The sequence below is a fragment of the Taeniopygia guttata genome, chromosome 7 (genome assembly GCF_048771995.1).
Source record: "Taeniopygia guttata chromosome 7, bTaeGut7.mat, whole genome shotgun sequence".
Lineage (NCBI taxonomy): Eukaryota > Metazoa > Chordata > Aves > Passeriformes > Estrildidae > Taeniopygia > Taeniopygia guttata.
Genome location: NC_133032.1, coordinates 2360997 through 2382101, shown reverse-complemented (window position 1 = coordinate 2382101; position 21105 = coordinate 2360997). Strand labels below are relative to the sequence as shown.

Here is a 21105-nt window from a genome sequence, read left to right as displayed (position 1 = left end):
TACCCAGACACCTGTCTTTGCTAATAAGTACTTCTTGCCAGATCCTGAAGGATGAGCCAAAATGTCTTGATAGTCTGGGAAAGCCCCGAGAGTGTGTGTAATGTCTGTTTTGCAAGACCAATCATCATGTGTGGGCCTCTTGCTCAACTGAGGACTGCTCGGTGAAGGTCTTGCAGAATGGTTGGAAGTGCCTTTTGCCCTCTGCTTCATCCATCTGGCCATTCATAGCCAGATGGAGGATCCAGAGGATTTAGAGGGACTGGCAGAAGTGGCAGCTGGCCTGGTGGCAATCCTGATGTCCCCTGGTTCCCTGTAATAACCCATAAATTACCCTCCCTCGCTTCTGGAGCCTGCGGTGGGTGTGTGCTGATTACAGCGCAGTGCTTGACTCATCATTGCAGCTTGGCTTCAAAACCAAATGGATCCTTTTCTTTTTCATGTCAAGAGCATGATTAAGTCCTCCTGTTTCTGTGCAAGAGCCTGGAGCAGCTGCCTCCATTCTCCTCTGGCTGGACTGTGTTTCTCAGGATACAGGAGGGATGCCAAGGAAGCAATGTCTCTCCTGGGAGAGGGCTGGATGAATCATGTTAAGGGAACTCCAGCAGAAAGTTTCACCCACAAAGGGTGGGGAGCAGCAGCTGATCTAGACCAAATGATGACTTAACCTTGAAAATTAAGATGTTGTTCCTTCAATTTTTATCCTGCTGGAAAACTGAAAATATTTCCATGACGATATTTCCATGAAACTCCACTTTCTTTGGCAGAAAACCTTTCTTCTGCCCAAAGTCTGCATGTTGGAACACTCCCCACCAGCTCTACTGGTGGGCTGGGAGTTTTCCAGGACTAGCCTGAAGTTTCAATCAAGGAGTTGTTTGGGGGGTTTTGGTTTGTTTATTTGTTTGCTTTTAAGGCAGCCAAGCAAAACAACTGCTGGCAAGAACTTTAGTACCTGATTCATCCCTATAAAATTCTCTGCGAAGTGAGAAGGCATTTGCTTTTAAAACTGAATTTCCTCTGCTACTCCAAGCAAGAGTTAATAAAGGACTTAGAGGTGTTTGTTTCATTTTGGGTGCCTAATCGGTTCTCAATTTGTTTCAGATGAGCCATGTAAAATTTATCCCATGACCCTGTAATTACAATCTGTCTTTCCATCCCTTAAATAGCCACTCTGTCTTTTCACGCATTATTTTGGTTCACCTTCCTGGCATCCAGTTTTAAGTAAATATTTTAAGCTCTGGGGTGTGTGGTTCTCCGCTTTCCACTCTCCTGGCTTCCTTGAGGACAGCAAGGGCTCCACCAGTTTCCACTGATGGGCGGCAGATCAGCTCCAGGTTTCTTTTTGGGTGGAGAACTTTTTGGCTGTTTAGAGAGTGGAAAGGAGCCTCGGGGAATCTCCTTTTTCTCTCTGACAGTGGAAAATGGGCACTTTCTTTATCTTATGTGCCTTGGTGCAGCTGAAAGGTGCTGGAGCAGGCCCTGGAAAGGGAAGGTCCTGCAGAAAGAGGAGGATGGGCCCGTCCTTCCTGGAAAGGGTGGAGCAGGGTGGCCTCTGGCTCTTCAGGACGTCATGGAACGCCACCCATCAGATCCTGGTGGAATCAGACTTCAGACTGCCTTGAGGATGGAACACCACCAAAGAATGACATTTCACTTGGATTTTTAAAGTTCTAGGCAGAACTTCTGCTCCAGGTCTTGTTGGTAACTGAGTTCATAATTTTGGCTTTCACTGCTTGGCCACAAGCAGTGAGCTTAGACAGGGACTATCCATGAGGCAGTATTGGAGTTTTTCCCACCTCCTTCTCTTTAGTGCCTTCCCTTTCCTGCATTTCTTGTGCTCCTTTGGGTTTTATTGCACTGGCCAGGAAAGATGGAGTTGAAATAGCCACAGCTTTACTTTGAAAACTGATACATTAAAAAGAGCTGCTTAACTCCCTTTATGTCAAGCTTATGATATTAAAATCAATATTTCTCCCTCTTTTCCAACTGGTTTTAGTGGTGTGAGCTGTGCAGAAAGGTCTCTTGTACTGTGACTGCAGTGCATTTGGCACCTGAGCAGAGAAGGGGCAGGCGGTGGATAAAGACTGGGCAGGTCTTCTCTTTGCTGGGACCTCTCCTGATGGCTGGAAAATCTCCAGGGCTGGTTTTGCTCGTGTTTTTGCTGTTCTAAGTGGAACTGACTTATAAAAAGGAGTGTTAAGATGGTCCTGCAAACAAACACAGAGATGTTGAGAAGTTCAACTACTGTGTGATGGGTATTTTTTGGGAAGGAAAGATGTGTCCATTAAAAAATACTTGAGTTTCCACATGCATAATGCCTAGACCTGCCCCAGCAGAGCAAATTCTTCTCAGGTGAGAAGTGATTTTACAAGGACATTTAGGACAGGACAGGAGGAATAGCTTCCTACTGCCAGAGGGCAGGGTTAGATGGGCTACTGGGAAGGAATTGTTCCCTGTGAGGGTGGGCAGGCCCTGGCACAGGGTGCCCAGAGCAGCTGTGGCTGCCCCTGGATCCCTGGAAGTGTCCAAGGCCAGGTTGGATGGGGTTTGAAGCACCCTGGGATAGTGGAAGATGTCCCTGCCATGGCAGGGGTGGCACTGGATGGACTTTAAGGTCCCTTCCAACCATTCCATGATTGTCCCAGAGCTCTCCAAGATGAGCAGTGGCACCTACCTGCAAAGCCCCTGTGGAGAGACTGATCTGTACCTTTCCCCTGTCTGAAGGACAGACAAGTAAAGTCCTTCCCATCACTGGTTTCTTCGAGATGGCATTGCTTGACTGTGAATATTCATGTGCAGCTTGTTTCTGCAGCAAAAGTGTGAGCAGGGCTGTGATGCTGCTAATTGCAAGTGAAAGTGTTAATTTTCACACAGTTGTAAAAGAAATCCCAATTTGTGAAGATTTTGCTTGAGTCAGGGGTGAAGTTTCTGTCACTTTTAGAAGATGCAGATGGGAAATGCTGAGTTGGAATATTCAGCCCCTCTTAAAATACTTTATTCCATCAGAAAGATTCCCAGACTCTCTCAGCATGTTACTTTGTCAAACTCACCTTTTTTTTTTTTTTTTTCCCCTGAGAGAGATTGGAGTCTTGACTTATTATTCAGCTTTCTATTCCAGCTTTGTTTAGTGGAGTTTATACATTCTTAGATCAAACATTATACAATCCGACCAGGAATCACGCAATCACAGTGGGAGATGCAAGGAAACAGCATAATTTATTTTATAAACAAAGGCATCGTCCACATTAAAGTACCAGTTAGTTAATAAAATGGGTTTTAATGCAATAATAAAAAAAAATATGCAGCGTTCCCTGAGCTGTGTTTAGAAATAGTTGCACTCAGATGAGGAATGCAGCACCCATGTCTTCCCACACAGGCTGCCTTCATCTCCTGAAAGCAGCTACCCTGGCTGGTTTTGTTTGGGAAGGCTGCAGGGATTTGACCAGCTCCTTATTGTAAAATGGAGTGGATAATGAATGCCAGCAGAAGGACTAAACTCCATTTGATATTTATCCAGAGATGAAGCAGCTGCTCTAGGTTGGAAATGTGTAAAAGCTTGGGCTCGGAGAGTTCTGAGGAGGCTTAGCAGGGACAGAAAACTGTGATGTCCAAGCATCACTAGATGTTGTCATCACCCACAGCTTGTTCTGGAGGATGTATTCATTAGATCCTTGTGGGACAGTTTTGCTGGTAAAGTTAGAACTTTGGGAGAATGGCCAAATTACTGTGCTTGTGCTGTTGGCTGGGCAGAGGATCCTCCTGAGTGGTTCCTGGACAACCAACCTCACTGAGGAGCTGGAAAATTTGCTGAGTGGGGTTTGTGCTGTGGGCAAAGAGCTGGTGGATCGAGCTGCTGCTTCTGGAGCTGAGCCCTGGGAAGGAGGAGAGCAGGGGGGTGTCCACTTTTTCTGAGGATATATTGCAGTGTGGGTAGGGATCTGGGAATTATCAGCTGGATCAAACTTGCTTTAGCCAACAAACATTTTGACAGCTTCTGGAAGAGGAGAGAGGCTAACTTCAGTGAAGGTAGTGGTACAGCGAGCCAGGAGAATATTTCATTTTGGAGCTGCAGTGAGTACAACCTGGACTGCAAACCAAAAGCTGCAGAGAGTTATTACACACACGTGCACACAACAGAGCTCAGAGCCCGGCCACTGAGACCCTTCCTTGGGGATCCATATAAAATACCTCTCACAAAAGCTGCCCTGTGTGCAAGCAGAGGAACTCCTGCTAGTGACGTTAAAAATGGTAAAAAAAAAAAAAAAAAAAAAAAAAAAAAAAAAAAAAAACCACAACCCCTTTTTCACAGACATCCAAGTGGTGTAACTCTTATCTTGCTGCCAGTCTGTTGGAGATACCAGCACAGCTAAACAGCACACACCATATGGGACACTAAAAATGCTGCCTGGGAAGTGCTTTTCAGTCACTGCTCTGAACTGTGCCAATGTAAAAAAAGTCCCCTTTGTCGTTGTGGTGAATGAATCTTCTTGTTCCCCTTTTTGCCTGGATTTATGTTAAGCCTGGCTTTCAGCCGAGTTTGATCTGCTCACTTTATTGTATTGCAAACAGTAGTCAATGGCTCTTCAGCTTGAGATCGCCTGGATTTATTTTCAGGTCAAGTCAACTCTCTTTGACCCAAGTCTGAACCAAAATACATTCCCAGAAGATTCCCCCACAGGATATGGGATCCAGAGACAGAGTGACATTGTAATGAGTTCAAGGTTTCAGCTCAGTACAACAGAGCCCCTGTTGGTGCAGGGAAGGCACTGAGCAATCCTTATTTCAGCAGATTTTGTCACCCATCAGTCACCTCCCTTCACTGAGCAGTGTCACCATGAATCCCAGGATGATTTGGATTGGAAGGGACCTTAAAGCTTATCTTGTTCCACCCCCCTGCCATAAGCAGTGACATCTTTGACTAGACCAGGTTGCTCCAAGCCCCAACACACTGCTGGTGTTTGTGGTCTGCAGGGAAGCCAGTCCTTATGGATGTGTTTGCATGGCTCTAACATGCCTGTGTGGAATTTGCTGTGCAAGCTTTAAGCAACTGATGAGATGGTCTGCATTCTTGTATTATTTTTAATAAGGAAAAAGGCATGTCTTTTGGGACTGCCTGGCACAGAGGCAGAACCAGCTGATACTGTGTCATGAAGTGTAAAACACTGCTTTGAAGATTTGGGACAAAACCAGAATGAACTCATGGATTTAGGCTGGGTGATAAATCTTCCTTCAAAATAAGGCAGCCTTATGTTTGGTACAAAAGACTGTTTATTTCTTCTGTGGAAAAAAAAAAAAAAAAAAGAAAAGAAATGGTGTAATCATCTAGGATTAAGTTTCCAGGGGCCCTGGGCAGAAGCTAAAGCCCACATTGCCTCCTTCTCATGCTCACATTGGATAATTTGAGTAGTTAAAAACTCTCTGGCTTCCTATGGTTTTGGGCTATGAACTGCTGCCAGCGTGCCTTGAACCTAAAGCCATTGCTCAGGACCTCAGCAACAGAAGTCAAATGTCCAAGTGTTTGACTGGTATGAGCTGCCTGTTTCAACTAGGAGCCTGGCCCAGGTGTGGAAAAAAATGGAGCCTTATTCCTGTTTTCCATCTCAAGGAGGTATTGAATCCACATGGGAAATACACAACTAAGGTCCAGCTGACTTAATGCTGCATTAAGAGTCTTCGTGGTTCGGGTGCGCTGCCTTTGTTGTTCTGCCTGCTCATGGTTAATGTTTCATCAGCCTTTTTTTACTTTATCTGCTCATGTAATTACCTAGGAACAGCCCCGTGTGCACTTTGGTGATGCTTCAAATTTCACACCTCGTTGGCATGGATGCTGGGAAAGCTGTCTGTGAGAGAGCCAGGCAAAGGGAAGGAGGAGGGCTGGAAGTCCAGCAGGAGCTTGTATGTGTGAGCAGAGTGGGGCAGAGTGGTCTATGCAGTCTGAGTGATAAGCAAATCCCATTTTTCTGATGGCTCAGGTTGGGTTATCTGTGCCTGAGCTGGCTGAGAGTGTGACGGGTCAAACAGGCACCGATTGTTTTATGGCGCAAGGGCCGCTCAGCGGTCCCTGTTATCTTGTGTGGGGAGCTTAAGCTGTGCTCTCCCCTTGTTCTCCTGGAATAAACTCCTTTGGATGGTGAGTTAGCACAGGGGAAGGCCATGGGCACAAGCAGTTACTGTACACTGAGTTGTGTGTCTGCTGAAGAACTTCCTGTAGCTATTCCCTGAGGTGTTTTTTACAATCCACAGGTTTCTCCTGAGGAAAGATACACTCCAGGAGACAGGCAGGGAGGAAAAAAGGGAGCAGGGATGTTCCTTTTTCAAAGGAACACAAGACTTGTGTGACCAGGAGACCGGTGGGAAGCCAAAGGTGACCACACCTGTGGAAGGGGGCCTGTGGCCAGTCCCAGCCCACACTGTGGAAGCTGCCTCCATAAGGAGACCTTGCTGTGTGCAAGGTGTCTGCCAGGAAAGGTCTCTCCGGGGAGGCAGAGCTTTATTTGCCTCCATATGATGCAATTTAGGCAGGAGATGGGGCTGGATCTGCAGCCACTGGAGCCTCCTGGAGAATGGAGACCAGGCATGTAGGAAGCCTAGGCTGGGAAGCAGCTGGAGCAGGTCTTTGGAGAGCCCATGTTCTGCAGGTGGCTACTGAGTTCTCCTCAAATCCTGAATGTCTGGCTGGACTGAGAGCCAGGAGAGCTTGGCAATTTCCCCGGCTGAGCCAGAAGAAAACCAGAAGGAGATGACCAGACAGTTCCCTACCACCAAACATCAAATGAAAGCAGCTGTAATGTCTTTGTCTTCTCACCTGTTTGCTGGTGGGCAAACAGTGACTGTTCACAGTAAAAAATTGCCCTTTGTGTTCACTTAACATTTTCAAGGAGTTGTGGCTAAATGGAGGTGACCTTCACTCTCAGCTCCCATGCATGGGCTCAGCTCCAAGAACTGCAGTCAAACCACGCTGACTTCCAGCAGCTGGGACTTGGGCCCTGCGTTTAATGTCCCTTCCTCGGTGCTCATGCACTCAGTTTTCCTTGCCAAGATTATATTTGCTTTCCTTCCTCAAGGACTGCTCTAAATATCAGACTTTAAAACAATATGTCTTTTTTTCCCCTGCAGAGAACAATATGATATGCCACCGTTGAATTAATATGTCCATGAGAAGTGAATATAATCTCCCCAGTAGATCCCCTTTCCAAAAGATTTACGATTTAATGAATTTTTTATTTCTTACCGGCCTGTAACATTTAGTTGTTTTACACCCAGCAGGGCTCTTTCCCATGGAACCAAACAAAGGTGGGAGGGATCCCATCATCCTAATTCCAGCTCCTTGCTTTCTTCTTTCTGTGCCCAGCCTGCTACTTGCTGCTGATGCAGATTTCCATAGCATGGCTCCTGTCAAAACCTACCCTTGCCATGTTCACGTCTCACTGCTAATTTGAGAGTGCGCTGTGAGGACAGGAGAAGTTTTGGAATAATGTTTATGTAAAAATCAGTGTCTCTGAAAAAATCTTCTCTGCTGCCTGCTTAGCTGCTCCAGGCAGAATTTCTGGCTCAGGGTTTGATGTTATCATCCTCATGGTCACATTCTGGCACACTGTCAAATAAATGGCAGTAATGTCTCTGACAGCAGATTAAGAAGCAGCAAATAACATCCATGGGTAACACCTTTATGTAGTGGAAAGGGTAAGATGGAAATGAACTGTGAAGGGGAGACCTATCTTCTATAATTACTAGCTACACAGGTCATATTCCTAATTCCACCTCCAATTGATTTCTCCTGAAACCTCTCATTACATTGAAAATAGCAAATTGATTGTTCTGCCAGCCTTTTCCTCCAGATCCTGCTGGAACTGTTGCTGTCTTATTGCTTGGCTTTGGGAAAGCTTGCTGGGATTGACAGAAAATACTCTGCCTTGCAGGTGGATGAGTCCTTAAACCTTTCTCCTGCTGTGTCTCTCTCTTTCATCCCTGGGGCTGTCCAAGGAATGCTTGGATGTGGCACTCAGTGCTCTGGGTGACAAGGTGGGGATTGGTCACAGGTTGGACTCGATCTCAGAAGTATTTTCCATCCTAAATGACTCCATGATTCTGTCTTTGGGTGGCAAAGGCAGAGAATGGTTAAAAGCCTGGGTGGCCGAGCTGAAGAAGGCCACGTGGAGCACTGTGTGCTTTGAGTTGTCTCTCTGAATCAGAGCTGCTCACCATCACTTGTCAGGAGGCGGGAGCTGACGGCAGTGTCCCCGCGCCAGACAGGGCCTGGAAAACACAGATCCCCCTGGGCAGCTTTTCACTAAGCTTTCAGCGTGTGCTGCCTCAAACCACACATGCTGGAGGCCTGTGACAGCCCAAGAAGTTCAACTTTATGCTGGGAAACCTTCCTCTTCAATTTTGTCCTTACTGCTGTGGTGCTGAAGCTGAAAATGCAGCTTTGGAGCTGCAGCAGAGATGGAAACCAACGCCTGAGCGGCTTTTTACAATAAAAATTTATCTCATGAACCTTTGAACTAACAGGTGGGTGCTGTGGAGGAGGAAGGGAAGTCCTGAGTTGTGATTTCTCTTTTATTGCTTGGTTTAGTGATTTAGGCTAGGCTAGGGGAAGCAGGAGCCTTGCCCTAGGATGGGCTGTGGTTGCCCTGGCAGCCTCTCCATGCACTTCTCTTCCTTTTTTCTCCACTTGTAAGAGGTCAGCTTTTTTCTGCCACAGTTTCTCTAGCGCTGGCTGTCCCACCCCCTAAGCAGCTTCCTCATCTCAGGGCACCTCTGGCTCACTCCATCCTTGTGCAGAGGAGGATTCTGGTTTCCTGGAGCTGCCTGTGAGCACAAGAACCTTTCCTGCCCTGCAGTGGGAGGCTGCTTCTCCCCGCTCTCTTCCTCATCGTGCGTCTGTTCCAGACTGGACAGGAGAGCAGGCCTGGGGCTTCCCTGAGGCTGCTGACGCTGCTGGAGGCAGGCTTTGGCATTAAATGACCTGATTGTTCCCTGCTGCTGGGGGAAGTGAAGCTGGGCAGCACCGCGGCCGCTGCCTGCTGGAAACGTGCCGCTCATTTCCTTTCTGCCGCCCTTTCAGAGGTGACTCTAATGCAGCCATCTATTTATTCCTTTTGCTAGCGCAGGGGCTCGTTCCTCCATCCATCCATCCATCCATCCATCCATCCATCCATCCATCCATCATCCATCCATCCATCCCCCCGTCCCTCCCTCATCCCAGCGATGCAGCAAGGAACATGACTGGGACAGGCTGTCTTGGCAGAGGGAGGGAGGAAGCAAGCGCTGCCTGTTCATCCCACGGGAAGCTCGGCTTCCCCTTTGGACACGTCATGGATCACAGCCTGCCTTCCTCCAGGGCTGTGCTGGGCTGTGGCGTGGCTGGGCGGGTGTTTGAGCTCCTGGCACTGTTCTCTGTGTGTGCGTGAGGCTGCTCCCTCCTCGCTCCTGCTGCACGCAAACCAACTCTTGTGCAACGGGAGAAATGTTTCCCTTTGTCCCATTCTGATACTTGCTGTGCAATCAAAATGCTCCCCCACCCAATACAATCTGCACTTTGCCTTCTTGGCTGTCTCTCTCATTCCCAAGCCTGTGTCTTACCAGCACTCAAAGTTGCCGACGGGAGTTTTTTACTTTTTAATTTCTCTGTTGATTTGAGTAGGCAGAGCTGGGTGTCAGCTTCCATCTGCCTCACAGCTGGAAAAGGAAGCCTAAGAGAAAGGGAGGGTGCTTTCAGCCTGTTTCCCAAAGTCAATAGGGAAAGGCTGTGAGGACTGGGAGAGAGTCAGGATTTTTTATCTCCCCTACCCCCATTAGTAAAAACTTGTGCTTTTGGAAAAAAAAAAAAAGAACATATTGCTGTAGTTCAGGCAGTTAAACAAAATATAAATGCAAACCAAAGCAGTTAAAAAATGATCTGGCTTTCAGTGCTGTATTTGCCCGACACTGACATGTTGCCAGGGTGAAAACTGCAAAGCTTTGCTTTCCTAAATCATAAAATGCTTTGGGTTGGAAGGGACCTTAAAGCTCATCCCATTCCACCCCTGCCATGGGCAGGGACACCTTCCACTATCCCAGGTTGCTCCAACCTGGCCTTGGACATTTCTAGGGATCCAGGGGCAGCCACCCTGTCCCAGGGCCCTCCCATCTTCACAGGGATGGATTTCTTCCATCTAACCCCACCCTCTGGCAGTGGGAAGCTATTTCCCCTTATCCAGTCCTTCTTCAGCACTCTTGGAACCCCTTCAGGCACTGGAAGCTGCTTTAAGGTCTCCCCAGAATATTCTGTTTTCCAGGCTGAACAATCCCAGTTCTCCCCGCCTGTCTCATTTCAGTGAGTGATGGATCACCTGGACAGCTGCATCTCCAAGGAGTTGCTGGCCATGGCAACTGCAATCTGCAATCACATCTCTTGGATCACCTGCTTGGATTGGTGGCAGATACCAATTAATCATGGCAAGCAGGCAGCACCTCGACCTTCTGCTGATTTGATCTGAGGTTCCCAGCTCTGCTTGCTCTGTTCTAGGGAGGTGGTTTTGTATTGTGCAGATTTTTAATGCCTGGCATTAAAATTTAGCTACAAAACCTAGCTAACCTTTTAGCTAGGTTTTGTAGCTGAAAGGGAATTGGCCCTGGCTCTCCTGTGAGGAATGTGCTCCCTATAAAATGACACCTGACAGGGTCACCCGGAGAGGGCAGCGAGGGCTCTGCCCTTGGCAAAATGCAGGAGAGGGAAGGTTGCCTGTGACTCCTGGACTTCCAGCAGCTTTGTGGTTCCAGGTGCTGGCTGGTATTTTTGAAGAGCTGTGGAAGACTTTGGACTTTCTGATGTTATTTTCTGGCACACCAAGTAAGGCAAAACCACTGCACTTGCTTTTTTGGCCAAGTGATCACAGTGCCGCTAGAGTGCCTTTAGTTTTGGTTTTGGTTTTTTTTTTCCCCTAGGATTTTCAGAGCCTGATTTAGCCAAGTTCTTCCATCCCTGCTTATTTTTAAACCTAATCCCATCGCTCTCTGACATCACCGTGCTTTGATCCCACCAACATCCATGGACTTGGACAAGCACTCAGAATTCAAGCGGATGCTGAAACACTTCGCTCACCGACAGCTGTGAAGTTGGGAAGACCTCACCCAGGAGAGCAGGGGCCAGGAAGGGAGATGAGACACTTCACATCCCACCCTTTCCATCCACGGGATGGTGGGAGACTCCTCCCTCTGTTTTTGTTCCCTGGCACCCAAACAAGAAAGGACCCCAAAGCCCATCCAGTGCCACCCCTGCCATGGGCAGGGACACCTTCCAATATCCCAGGTTGCTCCAAGCCACATCCAACCAGGTCTGGAACACTTCCAGGGATGGGCAGCCACAGCTTTTCTGTGCTAGGCCTCACCACCCTCCCAGGGAAGATTTTTTCCCCAATATCCCATCTAAATCTACTCTCAGTTTGAAGCCATTCCTCTTTGTCCTGTTAATTGCCTGTGGATATAGGAGTATGTGAGTATGTGTTTTTTGGGAAACAAAAGACGTGCTTTCTGGGGGCAGGCTCAAGGGCTAAACTTTAGCCCTGTATCTTTAAAAAAGTCATGGTTCAAAGGTATCAGCTGAGCTGCATGTCCTGGCTGGGCAGTGGCTCAGCCCTGCTGAGGTGATTTAAGAGCTGTAGGTCAGGGTGGGCTCAGGAGTGGGGTTTGGGGGCTGAGCTCACCTGGTGTTTTGGGAGCAGCCAGGTGGAGACCCCTGGGAGCTGGCAGGGCTGGGCAGGTGGATGGATAACTAATCCCAGCATTTCCCTGGGACAGACAGCCTGCCTGACCCCCCTTTCCCTCAGAATTATTGTTGCTGCTTGTAGTAAAGGGATGGGACTATTTCTGGGCTAAGAAACGATTTATTGCTCAGATAAACATCAGTCTCAGAGGCTGTGAGATTGTAAACAAGCAAGCAGTCAGCCACAGCTCAAGAGCAGTCACAAGTTCTTCATTACCAGACAAAGTATAACTTTCTAAACTAATACAGTTGTCATAGGGTTTGTACTGCTTTTCCAACTATCACTTCTACTTATTTCTACTGCACTGTGGATACTTTTATCTAATTGGCTTCTAACTCACATACACACATATGCTTCTATCATAACTTCTAAAATCAGTTACTGTACACAATGACACCCCTACATTATAACCCTTCACTATCTTATCCATACAATTTCTCACTTAAGGCATATTTTCACTTACAACTATAGAAACATAAGTTTATGATTTTCCTGCTTAATGTCTGTGTATTGCATTATTACATTAATCTAAGCTTCTTCTAAGATTGCAGGTCAAACTCTTCAGTATCTCTGGAACTTTCTATTTCTTTGATTCCCACACCTCAGAAGCTGTGCAAGGAAGAGGATTTTTACTTGGACTCAGTGACTCCCTGGCTTCTTGCTGCTTTTCCTTAGCCTTAATTTTTCATGCCCTTGGGGAGGGAGCAGAGGTGAGGATCTGCTGCCTCCCCTTGCGTTGTCTACCTCAATACTTTATTGTGGCAGGGAAAAAAACAAATGAAAATAGAAAACAACTACAGACATGCTGATTAATTTTTTTCCCTTACATGTTTTCTTCTGCTTTTTCACCTTTTAAAATATTTTTGCTTTCCCCATTTCCTCTACTTTCTCTTCCTCCCCTTCTCTTTCATCATCTTTTCCCCTCCCCTCTCTTCTTCTGTATTTTTTCTGACCTTTTTTTTTTCCCTTTTCTCTCCTTTTTTCTCTTTTCCCACATTTTCTCTTTTTTCACCTTTTCATTTTTTCATTTTTCACTTTTTCTCTCTTTGCCCCTCTTCTTCTTTCTCATTTCTCTACTTTTCTTCTTCATTCTCTTTCCCCTCCTTTTCTTCTATTTTCCTCTTTTGTCTTTCCTCTCATTTTCTCATTTTTCCTCTTTCTATTTTCATCTTTCCCTTTTTTCCCCCCTCATTTTAACTCCTTTTATTTTCTTTTTTCCTCCCTCTATTTCTTTTTTCCTGTTTCTTTTTCCCCTTTTCTTCTGCTTTTTCTCTCCTTTCCCCTTTTTTTTTCTTCCCACTATTTCTCTTTTTCTCCTTTTTCTTTTACCTCTTTTCTTCTGCTTTTGTTCTCATTTGCCCTCTTTTTCCTCTCCTTTTTCCTTATTTCTCTCTTTTTCTCTCCTTCTCTCCTTTTTTCCTTATTTCTCCCTTTTTCTCTCCTCTCCTTTTTCCTCTCCTTTTTTCCTTATTTCTCCCTTTTTCTCTCCTTCTCTCCTTTTTCCTCTCCTTTTTTCCCCATTATTTCTCCCTTTTTCCTCTCCTTTTTTCCCCTTATTTCTCCCTTTTTCTCTCCTTCTCTCCTTTTTCCTCTCCTTTTTTTCCTTATTTCTCTCTTTTTCTATCCTTCTCTCCTTTTTCCTCTCCTTTTTCCCTTATTTCTCCCCTTTTATATCCTTCTCTCCTTTTTCCTCTCCTTTCCCCCCCTTATTTCTCCCTTTTACTCTCCTTCTCTCCTTTTACCTCTCCTTTTTTTCTTATTTCTCCCTTTTTCTCTCCTTCTCTCCTTTTTCCTCTCCTTTTTTTTTCCTTATTTCTCCCTTTCTCTCTCCTTCTCTCCTTTTTCCTCTCCTTTTTTCCTTATTTCTCCCTTTTTATATCCTTCTCTCCTTTTTCCTCTCCTTTTTTTTCTTATTTCTTCCTTTTTCTCTCCTTCTCTCCTTTTTTCCTCTCATTTTTTCCTTATTTCTCCCTTTTTCTCTCCCTCTCTCCTTTTCCTCTTCTTTTTTTCCTTATTTCTCCCTTTTTCTCTCCTTCTCTCCTTTTTCCTCTCCTTTTTTTTCCTTATTTCTCCCTCTCTCCTTTTCTCATTTTTCCTCTCCTTTTTTTTTCTTATTTCTCCCTTTTTCCCTCCTTCTCTCCTTTTTCCTCTCCTTTTTTCCCTTATTTCTCCCTTTTTCTCTCCTTCTCTCCTTTTTCCTCTCCTTTTTTTTTCCTTATTTCTCCCTTTCCTTATTTCTCTCCTTCTCTCCCTTTTCCTCTCCTTTTTTCCTTATTTCTCCCTTTTTCTCTCCTTCTCTCCTTTTTCCTCTCCTTTTTGCCTTATTTCTCCCGTTTTATATCCTTCTCTCCCTTTTCCTCTCCTTTTTTCGTTATTTCTCCCTTTTTCTCTCCTTCTCTCCTTTTTCCTCTCCTTTTTTCCTTATTTCTCCCTTTCTCTCTCCTTCTCTCCTTTTTCCTCTCCTTTTTTCCTTATTTCTCCCTTTTTCTCTCCTTCTCTCCTTTTTCCTCTCCTTTTTTCCTTATTTCTCTCTTTTTCTCTCCTTCTCTCCTTTTTCCCCTCTCTGTTTCTCTCCTCCCCTTTTTATGTCCCTTTTTCCTCTCTCTTTCTCTAGTTCTCTCTTTTTCTCTCCTTCCCTGGCTTCCACCTCTCTCTTTCCCCCGCTTTTCCCCCTCTCTCTCTTTTTCTCTCCTCATTTTCACTGTTTCCCCTGCTTTTCCCCTCCCTATCTCTCCCCCGTGCCGGCATCACCCGTCTCCTACCCCGGGTGCCCGCGCCCCTCGCTCCGGTTCCCGGAGACCCGGCCGGGCAGGGCAGGGCAGGGCTGGGCCGATCTGAGGCCGTGCCGGGGCTGGGCTGAACGCCTTCGGGGCCGTGCCGGGGCTGGGCCGGGCCGAGCTGGGGCCGGGCCGGGGCTGGGCTGAACGCCTTCGGGGCCGTGCCGGTCCGTGCCGGGCGGAGCCGCCCCCGGGAGGCGGGCTCCCCTCACGGCCGCTATAAGGCGGCGGCGGCGGCGCGGCCGCGCTCACCGGCTCGGGCAGCGCTGCCGCCAGGCCCCGAGGTAAGGGCGGCACCGGGGGAGCCCCGCGGGGTCGCGGCCGGCCCGGTCCGGCCCCCCTGAGCGCTCGCAGCCTCCCCGCGCCCCTCTGGGCTCGCACGGGGTGGCGGAGCCTCTCCGCCTTGTCCCCACACGGGTTTCCCGCGGCGGGAGGGTCTGGGGGAGCTCGGAGCGGCCGCCCGTGCTCCCCTGTGGGCGCCCCGGCGCGCTCCTCGGCTCCGTTCCTTCCCCCGCGGTTGTTGTTTGTTTGTTCAGCTCGGAGCTGCCGCAGAGTTTGAATGTGCCGGGCTCGGTCTCGCAGAGCCCCTTGCGGGCATGGCTGTCCTCTTGTGGTGGCCACCCCCGCATGCTGTAGAGCCGGGACACGGGAGGGGTGAAGATGTGCGAGTGACAGCCCGCCCAGCGGTCCGGACTTTTCCTGGCGTGGCTCCTTCCTTCTCCATTTGGGAAGGGCACAGCCCGGTTTGCCCGTGGCCCTGAGCAGTCGGGAGGCTGAGGGCAGGAGCGGGCTGTGGGATGCTCTGGGAAGCTCCCCAAATTGCTGAGGGCTTGGACGCTGCCCTGCCGCGCCGGGCTGCCCTCCTGGGCAGGGATGCTGGTGCCTGTTTACTTTGCCACAGCCTGCGCAGGGTCCTGGGCAGGAGGCGGGATGGGGAGGGTGCAATCCTGCAGCCTGCATCAGCTCCAGGGACAGCTCTGGGTGTCTGGAGCAGGATTTTGGGTGCGTCTCCTTTCCTTCTTGTCCTAACTCCTGTAAACTAGCAGCGACTGGACTCAGTGGCTGCCAGGTGAAGGAGTGATGGCCTGCAGGAGTTACGCAGTGTCGCGGACACGAATTGCGGACCCAGCTTCCTTCACGAGTTTTTCGGATGCTGTGCTGTCTGCAGAGAGCGCTGAAGGTGTTTTTTTAGGAGCACGGCGTGGCTTTATTGAGTTTGTCTGGTGGGTCCCTCCACGTACCTCCCAGCTAATCTGGGTGGGAGTCGGAGCTCAGGTTACAGCAGCTAATCCCAGACTACAGCCCGGTTTGTGGGGCTGTAATCCGTGAGCACAGCCCTCCTCCCCGGCGGGACCTGGAGCCTGGGAGGCCGGCTCGGTTTCGGGTTTTTATTGCCGCGCTGGGGATGCGAAAGGCGCAGGCAGATGGATGCACGTGTGTGCAGCAGCCGTGCTCTCGGCGTGCCGGCGGGCTGAGCATCCTTCGTGCTCCCTAACATCCCCAGGGTGGCTCTGAGTCAGCAGCTGCGATTGTGCTGGCCGTGGTGTCCCCAGCTTCAAGGGCTCTCTGTGCCCTGTTGCTGCCTCTCTGTCGGAATCTAACACCCCTCAGCCAGGTTTGAGTTTCTTCTCCCTGAGGTACTTGCTAGAGGCTTGCTGGTGCTGGGTGGTCACAGTCCTGTCCTGAATTGGGGTCTTGGGATGTGGAGTGAGCCTGTTCCTGTTGTTTTAGACCATGTGCCTTTCAGAGAAGCCCAGGCCCACCCATGCTACTTCTGTGGGGTGTCAGGGGGGTAGCAGGGTATTCCTCCTGCTGTGCTCCCTTTCCTGCCCCAAATGCCAGCAGGAGCCGGTGGCCTTTGCCATGGAGCTGGAAGTTTTGTGGCTTTTGGGGAGTTTGCTTTAAATGCTGCTGAGTTTTGAAGTACAGGGAGTTGGGGATGGTGCCGCATCTCCTGTGTGTGAGAGGGTTGGAAAGTGTTTGGGAGCCCCATCCCTCTGTCCCACTTGCAGCCCTGGGATGAAGTGAACATCCCAGGGGATGTATCCACCCTTGCTGCCTGCATCACCAGGGTGGTGCTGGCAACTCTAGGGGGTGGATCAGCCCTTCTGCCCTGCGTAGCGTGAGTTAAATCACTCTCTGGTTTCCAGAGAAGAGCACAGGATCAGCTATCCCAGGATGGAGAGCTGCCACTGGCTCAGCTCCCTATTTAGCCAGTGTTTTAGCAAAATCCCTGCTTAATTTGGTTCGAATCTCAGCTCTGTCTTTCATCAGGCCAGCAAGATGAAAGCCATAGTCCAGATCTCCTCACAGGGCCAATTTGGGCCTGTTTGTGGAGAGATTTGATCTCCCCTGAATGTGTGCAGGGCCCCCCTCATTGTTAGTGCCACCAGCTTCCCCTCTGTTGGGACAATAGTGCCTTGAGTCCTCTCAGGTAATCTCCCCCCTTATCTCCCTTCTCTTCCGTAGCCTCTGTCCCTGCCAGGCAGGAGGGTGGGAGCTCTGGGAAGAGCTGATTATGCAGAAGGAGAAGTGCTGTGTCAACCAAGGTGCCTTTCTGGGGAGAGGTTATTCAACACATCCAAGCTCTTCCCAGCTTACCTCCCCTCTGTGCCCCTGGAAACTCTGCCAAGAGATCCTGTAGTGGGGTCAGGGATATTTGGAGATCTCCTGTTGCGCTCTGGTCACTTGGCCACACTGGCTTTGCCTCAGGCTGGTCCCTTTCCTTCTGGGGCTGTGGTCATGGGAAGAGCAATTGTTGGAGATGCTGGATGTGTCCATGGGTGGACTGGCTGACCTGATGGTCCAGCTCAGGTGAGGGGCACAAGGAATCCTCATGAGGGAACAAGGATCCATCTCCTGGAAACCCACCTGCACAGCTTTATTTTGGCATGTCCCAGGCTGGATCCTCCACTCCAAAACTGGCCTGGCCCAAGTGTGGTGGGCACAGGCCTCTGGCTGTGGGTGGTACTGAGGGTCCCAGGGAGGGGGACAGCATTTTTATACCTCCCCAAAAGCACAAGGAAAATTAGCAGCCCCACTTGGGGTTTTGTGTGAGCCATTAAAGGCCTTTTCTTTCTGCTGGTGAGGAAGTTAACAAGTTGCTTTGTCCACTGCCTGCAGGTAGAAGAAAGCACTGAAGAGGCAGCAAAAGTAGATTTAGAAAAGCAAAAGGGTGGAACAGAGGCAGTTGTGGAGCCAACCATGATGGGGGAATGTTTTGAAATCAAAGCACTCTTCTAAAAAGAAACTTAAGACCAGCAAATCTTCTCAGCAGTCAGGCTCCAAGTTTCTTTTTTTTCTTTTCTATATACTGAGTAATAATTGTTAAATGCAGGGAATACTTTGTAAAATAGAATTTGAGGGAAGAGGGGAAGGGAGGACAGAGCAGAATTTAAGTTTGGATAGGAGTACAAAGCCCCTTAGTTCCCCACTTCTACTTTATGCATCTGTATGACTTGACAAGATGCTGACCAGAGCCTGTGGTAAATGTTTTACGGTACCATGTATCAGCCAGATCAATTCTACTGTGCTTGAGGGAGTGCAGATAAAATGGCTTAAAGATTCCCCTGCTGAAAGCAATAGGAGCATCATTTATGCCAGAGGAGACAGATTTAGTTGCCTGACATTTATTTGGCCACAGTGTACTTTGCAGATTTCACACCCGGGGACGATAGCCAACCTGATGATGTCAGATGTGAGCTGGAAGAGAAGGAAAAATCACAGAAAATCTAATGCTGCTCCTCTTTTGTCAAGCAGATGAGTTTTGCTAAGTGTCTTGGTTGTTTTACTCCGTGGAGTGCTTTAATGGAAGGTGCCTGGCAAGAGCAAGATATTACTAAAGCGTAGCGTCCTGGTATGACACGGCAGCAGAAATAGCTCCATAATTTACGTCATTTCTTTCAATCCTGTTTTGCCTTTAGGTCATTTGAATTCCAATCCGAGCGACCATGAGCGCGCTTGACTTGACTTCCATCCTGGATTTCCTGGAGACGGCCAACTTGACGGAGATCAACTGGACGTGCAACAACGGCGAGTGCATCACGGTGGATGCGACAACATGCCCTGGCACGCTCAACAAGAGCGCCCTGCTCTACACGCTGTCCTTCTTCTACATCTTCATCTTCGTCATAGGCCTGGTGGCCAACTCAGTGGTGGTGTGGGTCAACCTCCAGGCCAAAATGACCGGCTATGAAACACACCTGTACATCTTCAACCTGGCCATCGCCGACCTGTGCGTCGTGATCACCCTGCCTGTGTGGGTCGTCTCGCTCGTCCAGCACAACCAGTGGCACATGGGGGAAATCACGTGCAAGATAACTCACCTGATATTTTCCATCAACTTGTACAGCAGCATCTTCTTCCTGGCGTGCATGAGCGTGGACCGCTACCTCTCGGTCGCCTATTTCACCAACTCCAGCAGCCGCAAGAAGAAGATCATCCGCCGCTGCATCTGCATCCTGGTGTGGCTCCTGGCCTTCTCCGCGTCCCTCCCGGACACTTATTACCTCAAGACGGTCTCTTCCAATAACGAGACCTACTGCAGGCCCGTTTACCCCGAAGAGAGCTTCAAGGAGTGGTTGATTGGCATGGAGCTCATCTCCGTGGTGCTGGGCTTCCTCATCCCCTTTCCCATCATCGCCGTGTTTTACTTCCTCCTTGCCAAGAGCATCTCCACCTCCAGCGACCAGGAGCGGAAAAGCAACGGGAAGATCATCTTCTCCTATGTCGTGGTGTTCCTGGTGTGCTGGCTGCCCTACCATGTGGCTGTCCTGCTGGACATCTTCTACAGCCTTCATTTCATCCCCTTCAGCTGCCAGATGGAGAACTTCCTCTACGCCACCCTCCACATCACTCAGTGTTTCTCCCTGGTCCACTGCTGCGTCAACCCCATCCTGTACAGCTTCATCAACCGCAACTACAGATACGAGCTCATGAAAGCCTTTATTTTCAAGTACTCTGCCAAAACTGGCCTCACTAAACTCATCGACGCCTCCAGAGTGTCAGAGGCAGAATACTCAGCTCTGGAGCAAAATGCCAAATGACTGCAACCCCAGAAAGAAACATCCTTGACTCTCTGACCTGATGTGTTTTTTTTGTGTGTTACAGTTTGTTGTTTTTTTTTTGGTTTTTTTTTTTTTGACCTCTTCCTTTCAATGTGCTTGTTACGAACGCGGCGTGAATTCCAGCCTACAAAAGAGAGAGGACAAAGTGTAATTTAAGAGTAGGATCAGTTGCAAAGTGGAAGTGGCACCAAAATGAAAAGCTTTTCTCCTCCTAGCCCAGTGTGGACTCCTCAACAGCACTATGCAAATGGAAATAACTTCCTAGCAGACAAAGCCATTGTGTACCATAGATAACATGGATAAGCTTCTCCTTCCACGTCTTGATTCCCTCTTGTCTCCTTGTATATGTTTATATATATAGTGTGTTGTATTTAAAAGCTCAAGACTTTATTTTCTGCCTCTTGGTGTACCTTATACAAGTGTATTTGAAAGTTAAATATATTTTTATCATGTATTTGAAGTATATTGCTGATGAGTGTATCCAGAGTGCTGTAGTCTGAGTGTTAGGTGGCCGTTTGGCTCCAAGAGGATGCTGATAAATAGGATGGAAATGATCTCTTAGGAGCATCCTCCCTGGCTGGCACACTTTATGGACCATGGCTTTATGTGGTGTCACACCCACATGCTGGAGCATGAAATATATGTAGTGTAATATAGCTGCCATCATGTTAAAATTAACAGTATTGTCAGAGTCCTTAACTCCTACACCCCTGCTTCACCAGGCTGTATCCTCCTGCACAGAGCGAGTGATCTTACTGCTGAGAGTTGTCTCTATTTGTAAGTTATTTTTGTAAAATAAAGATCTGAGGAAAAAAACCCCAAAACCTGTGCCTACCAGTGGTCTGACTTGCCGGTCTTCTCCTCAGGTTAAAAAAAAAAAAAAAGTCAAAAAGAAGGAATCTCAAGGCCAGCTCAGTCCTTTGGTGCAGAAGCAGACAGGTCAGTCAGAGTTTTCTGGTGTTTGGTGGCCAGAAAGAACTGATGGAGGAATGGGAGATGGCACTGGAGCATGGTGAGCAGGGAAGGGGTGGGAGGAATGGGTCTGTGCTGGTGGGGAAGGTAAAAGTGATGGATTTATGAGATAAAAGCTGCTAGGAATGATGAAAAGCTGTGTTTGTAGCTTAGAAATAAACACGGGGAAGGAAAATACGGAAGCGTGCAGATGGAGCGGATATTTGGACTAATCCGGGTTCAGCCCTCTGTGGTTTTTGCTGGCGATGGAATTGGGGGTTAGCGGTCCTGACAGCACTAAATCCCTTTTTATCTCTTCTTCCCCTTGTTGGGGATTTGCAGTGCTGTAGTGTCCGAGTGGGGCAGGATCCAGGCGCTGTGGGATGCCTCAAGTGGAGCTTTAAACCAGCAAAGGATTTGAATCATGGTGTTCACCTCAGGACAAGGTATTTAATGTCAAATCAATGATGTCTCCCAGCCGTGTTTGCTGCTCCAGGGCAGTGCTGCGCTTAAATTCCTGTTCAATCCAAGCATGCCCTCATCCCTCTGTGATCCCAGCAGCCAAAT

At 48.4% G+C, this 21105-nt stretch overlaps 1 protein-coding gene across 1 annotated transcript; it reads left to right on the top strand.

Moving 5' to 3' along the window:
* Positions 1-14675: 14675 nt before the first annotated feature.
* Positions 14676-20411, top strand: ACKR3 (atypical chemokine receptor 3). Its single transcript, XM_030277049.4, has 2 exons — positions 14676-14805; positions 18445-20411. The coding sequence occupies exon 2, from the start codon at positions 18472-18474 to the stop codon at positions 19564-19566; it is 1095 nt and encodes a 364-aa protein (XP_030132909.1). The 5' UTR covers positions 14676-14805; positions 18445-18471; the 3' UTR covers positions 19567-20411.
* Positions 20412-21105: the final 694 nt, after the last annotated feature.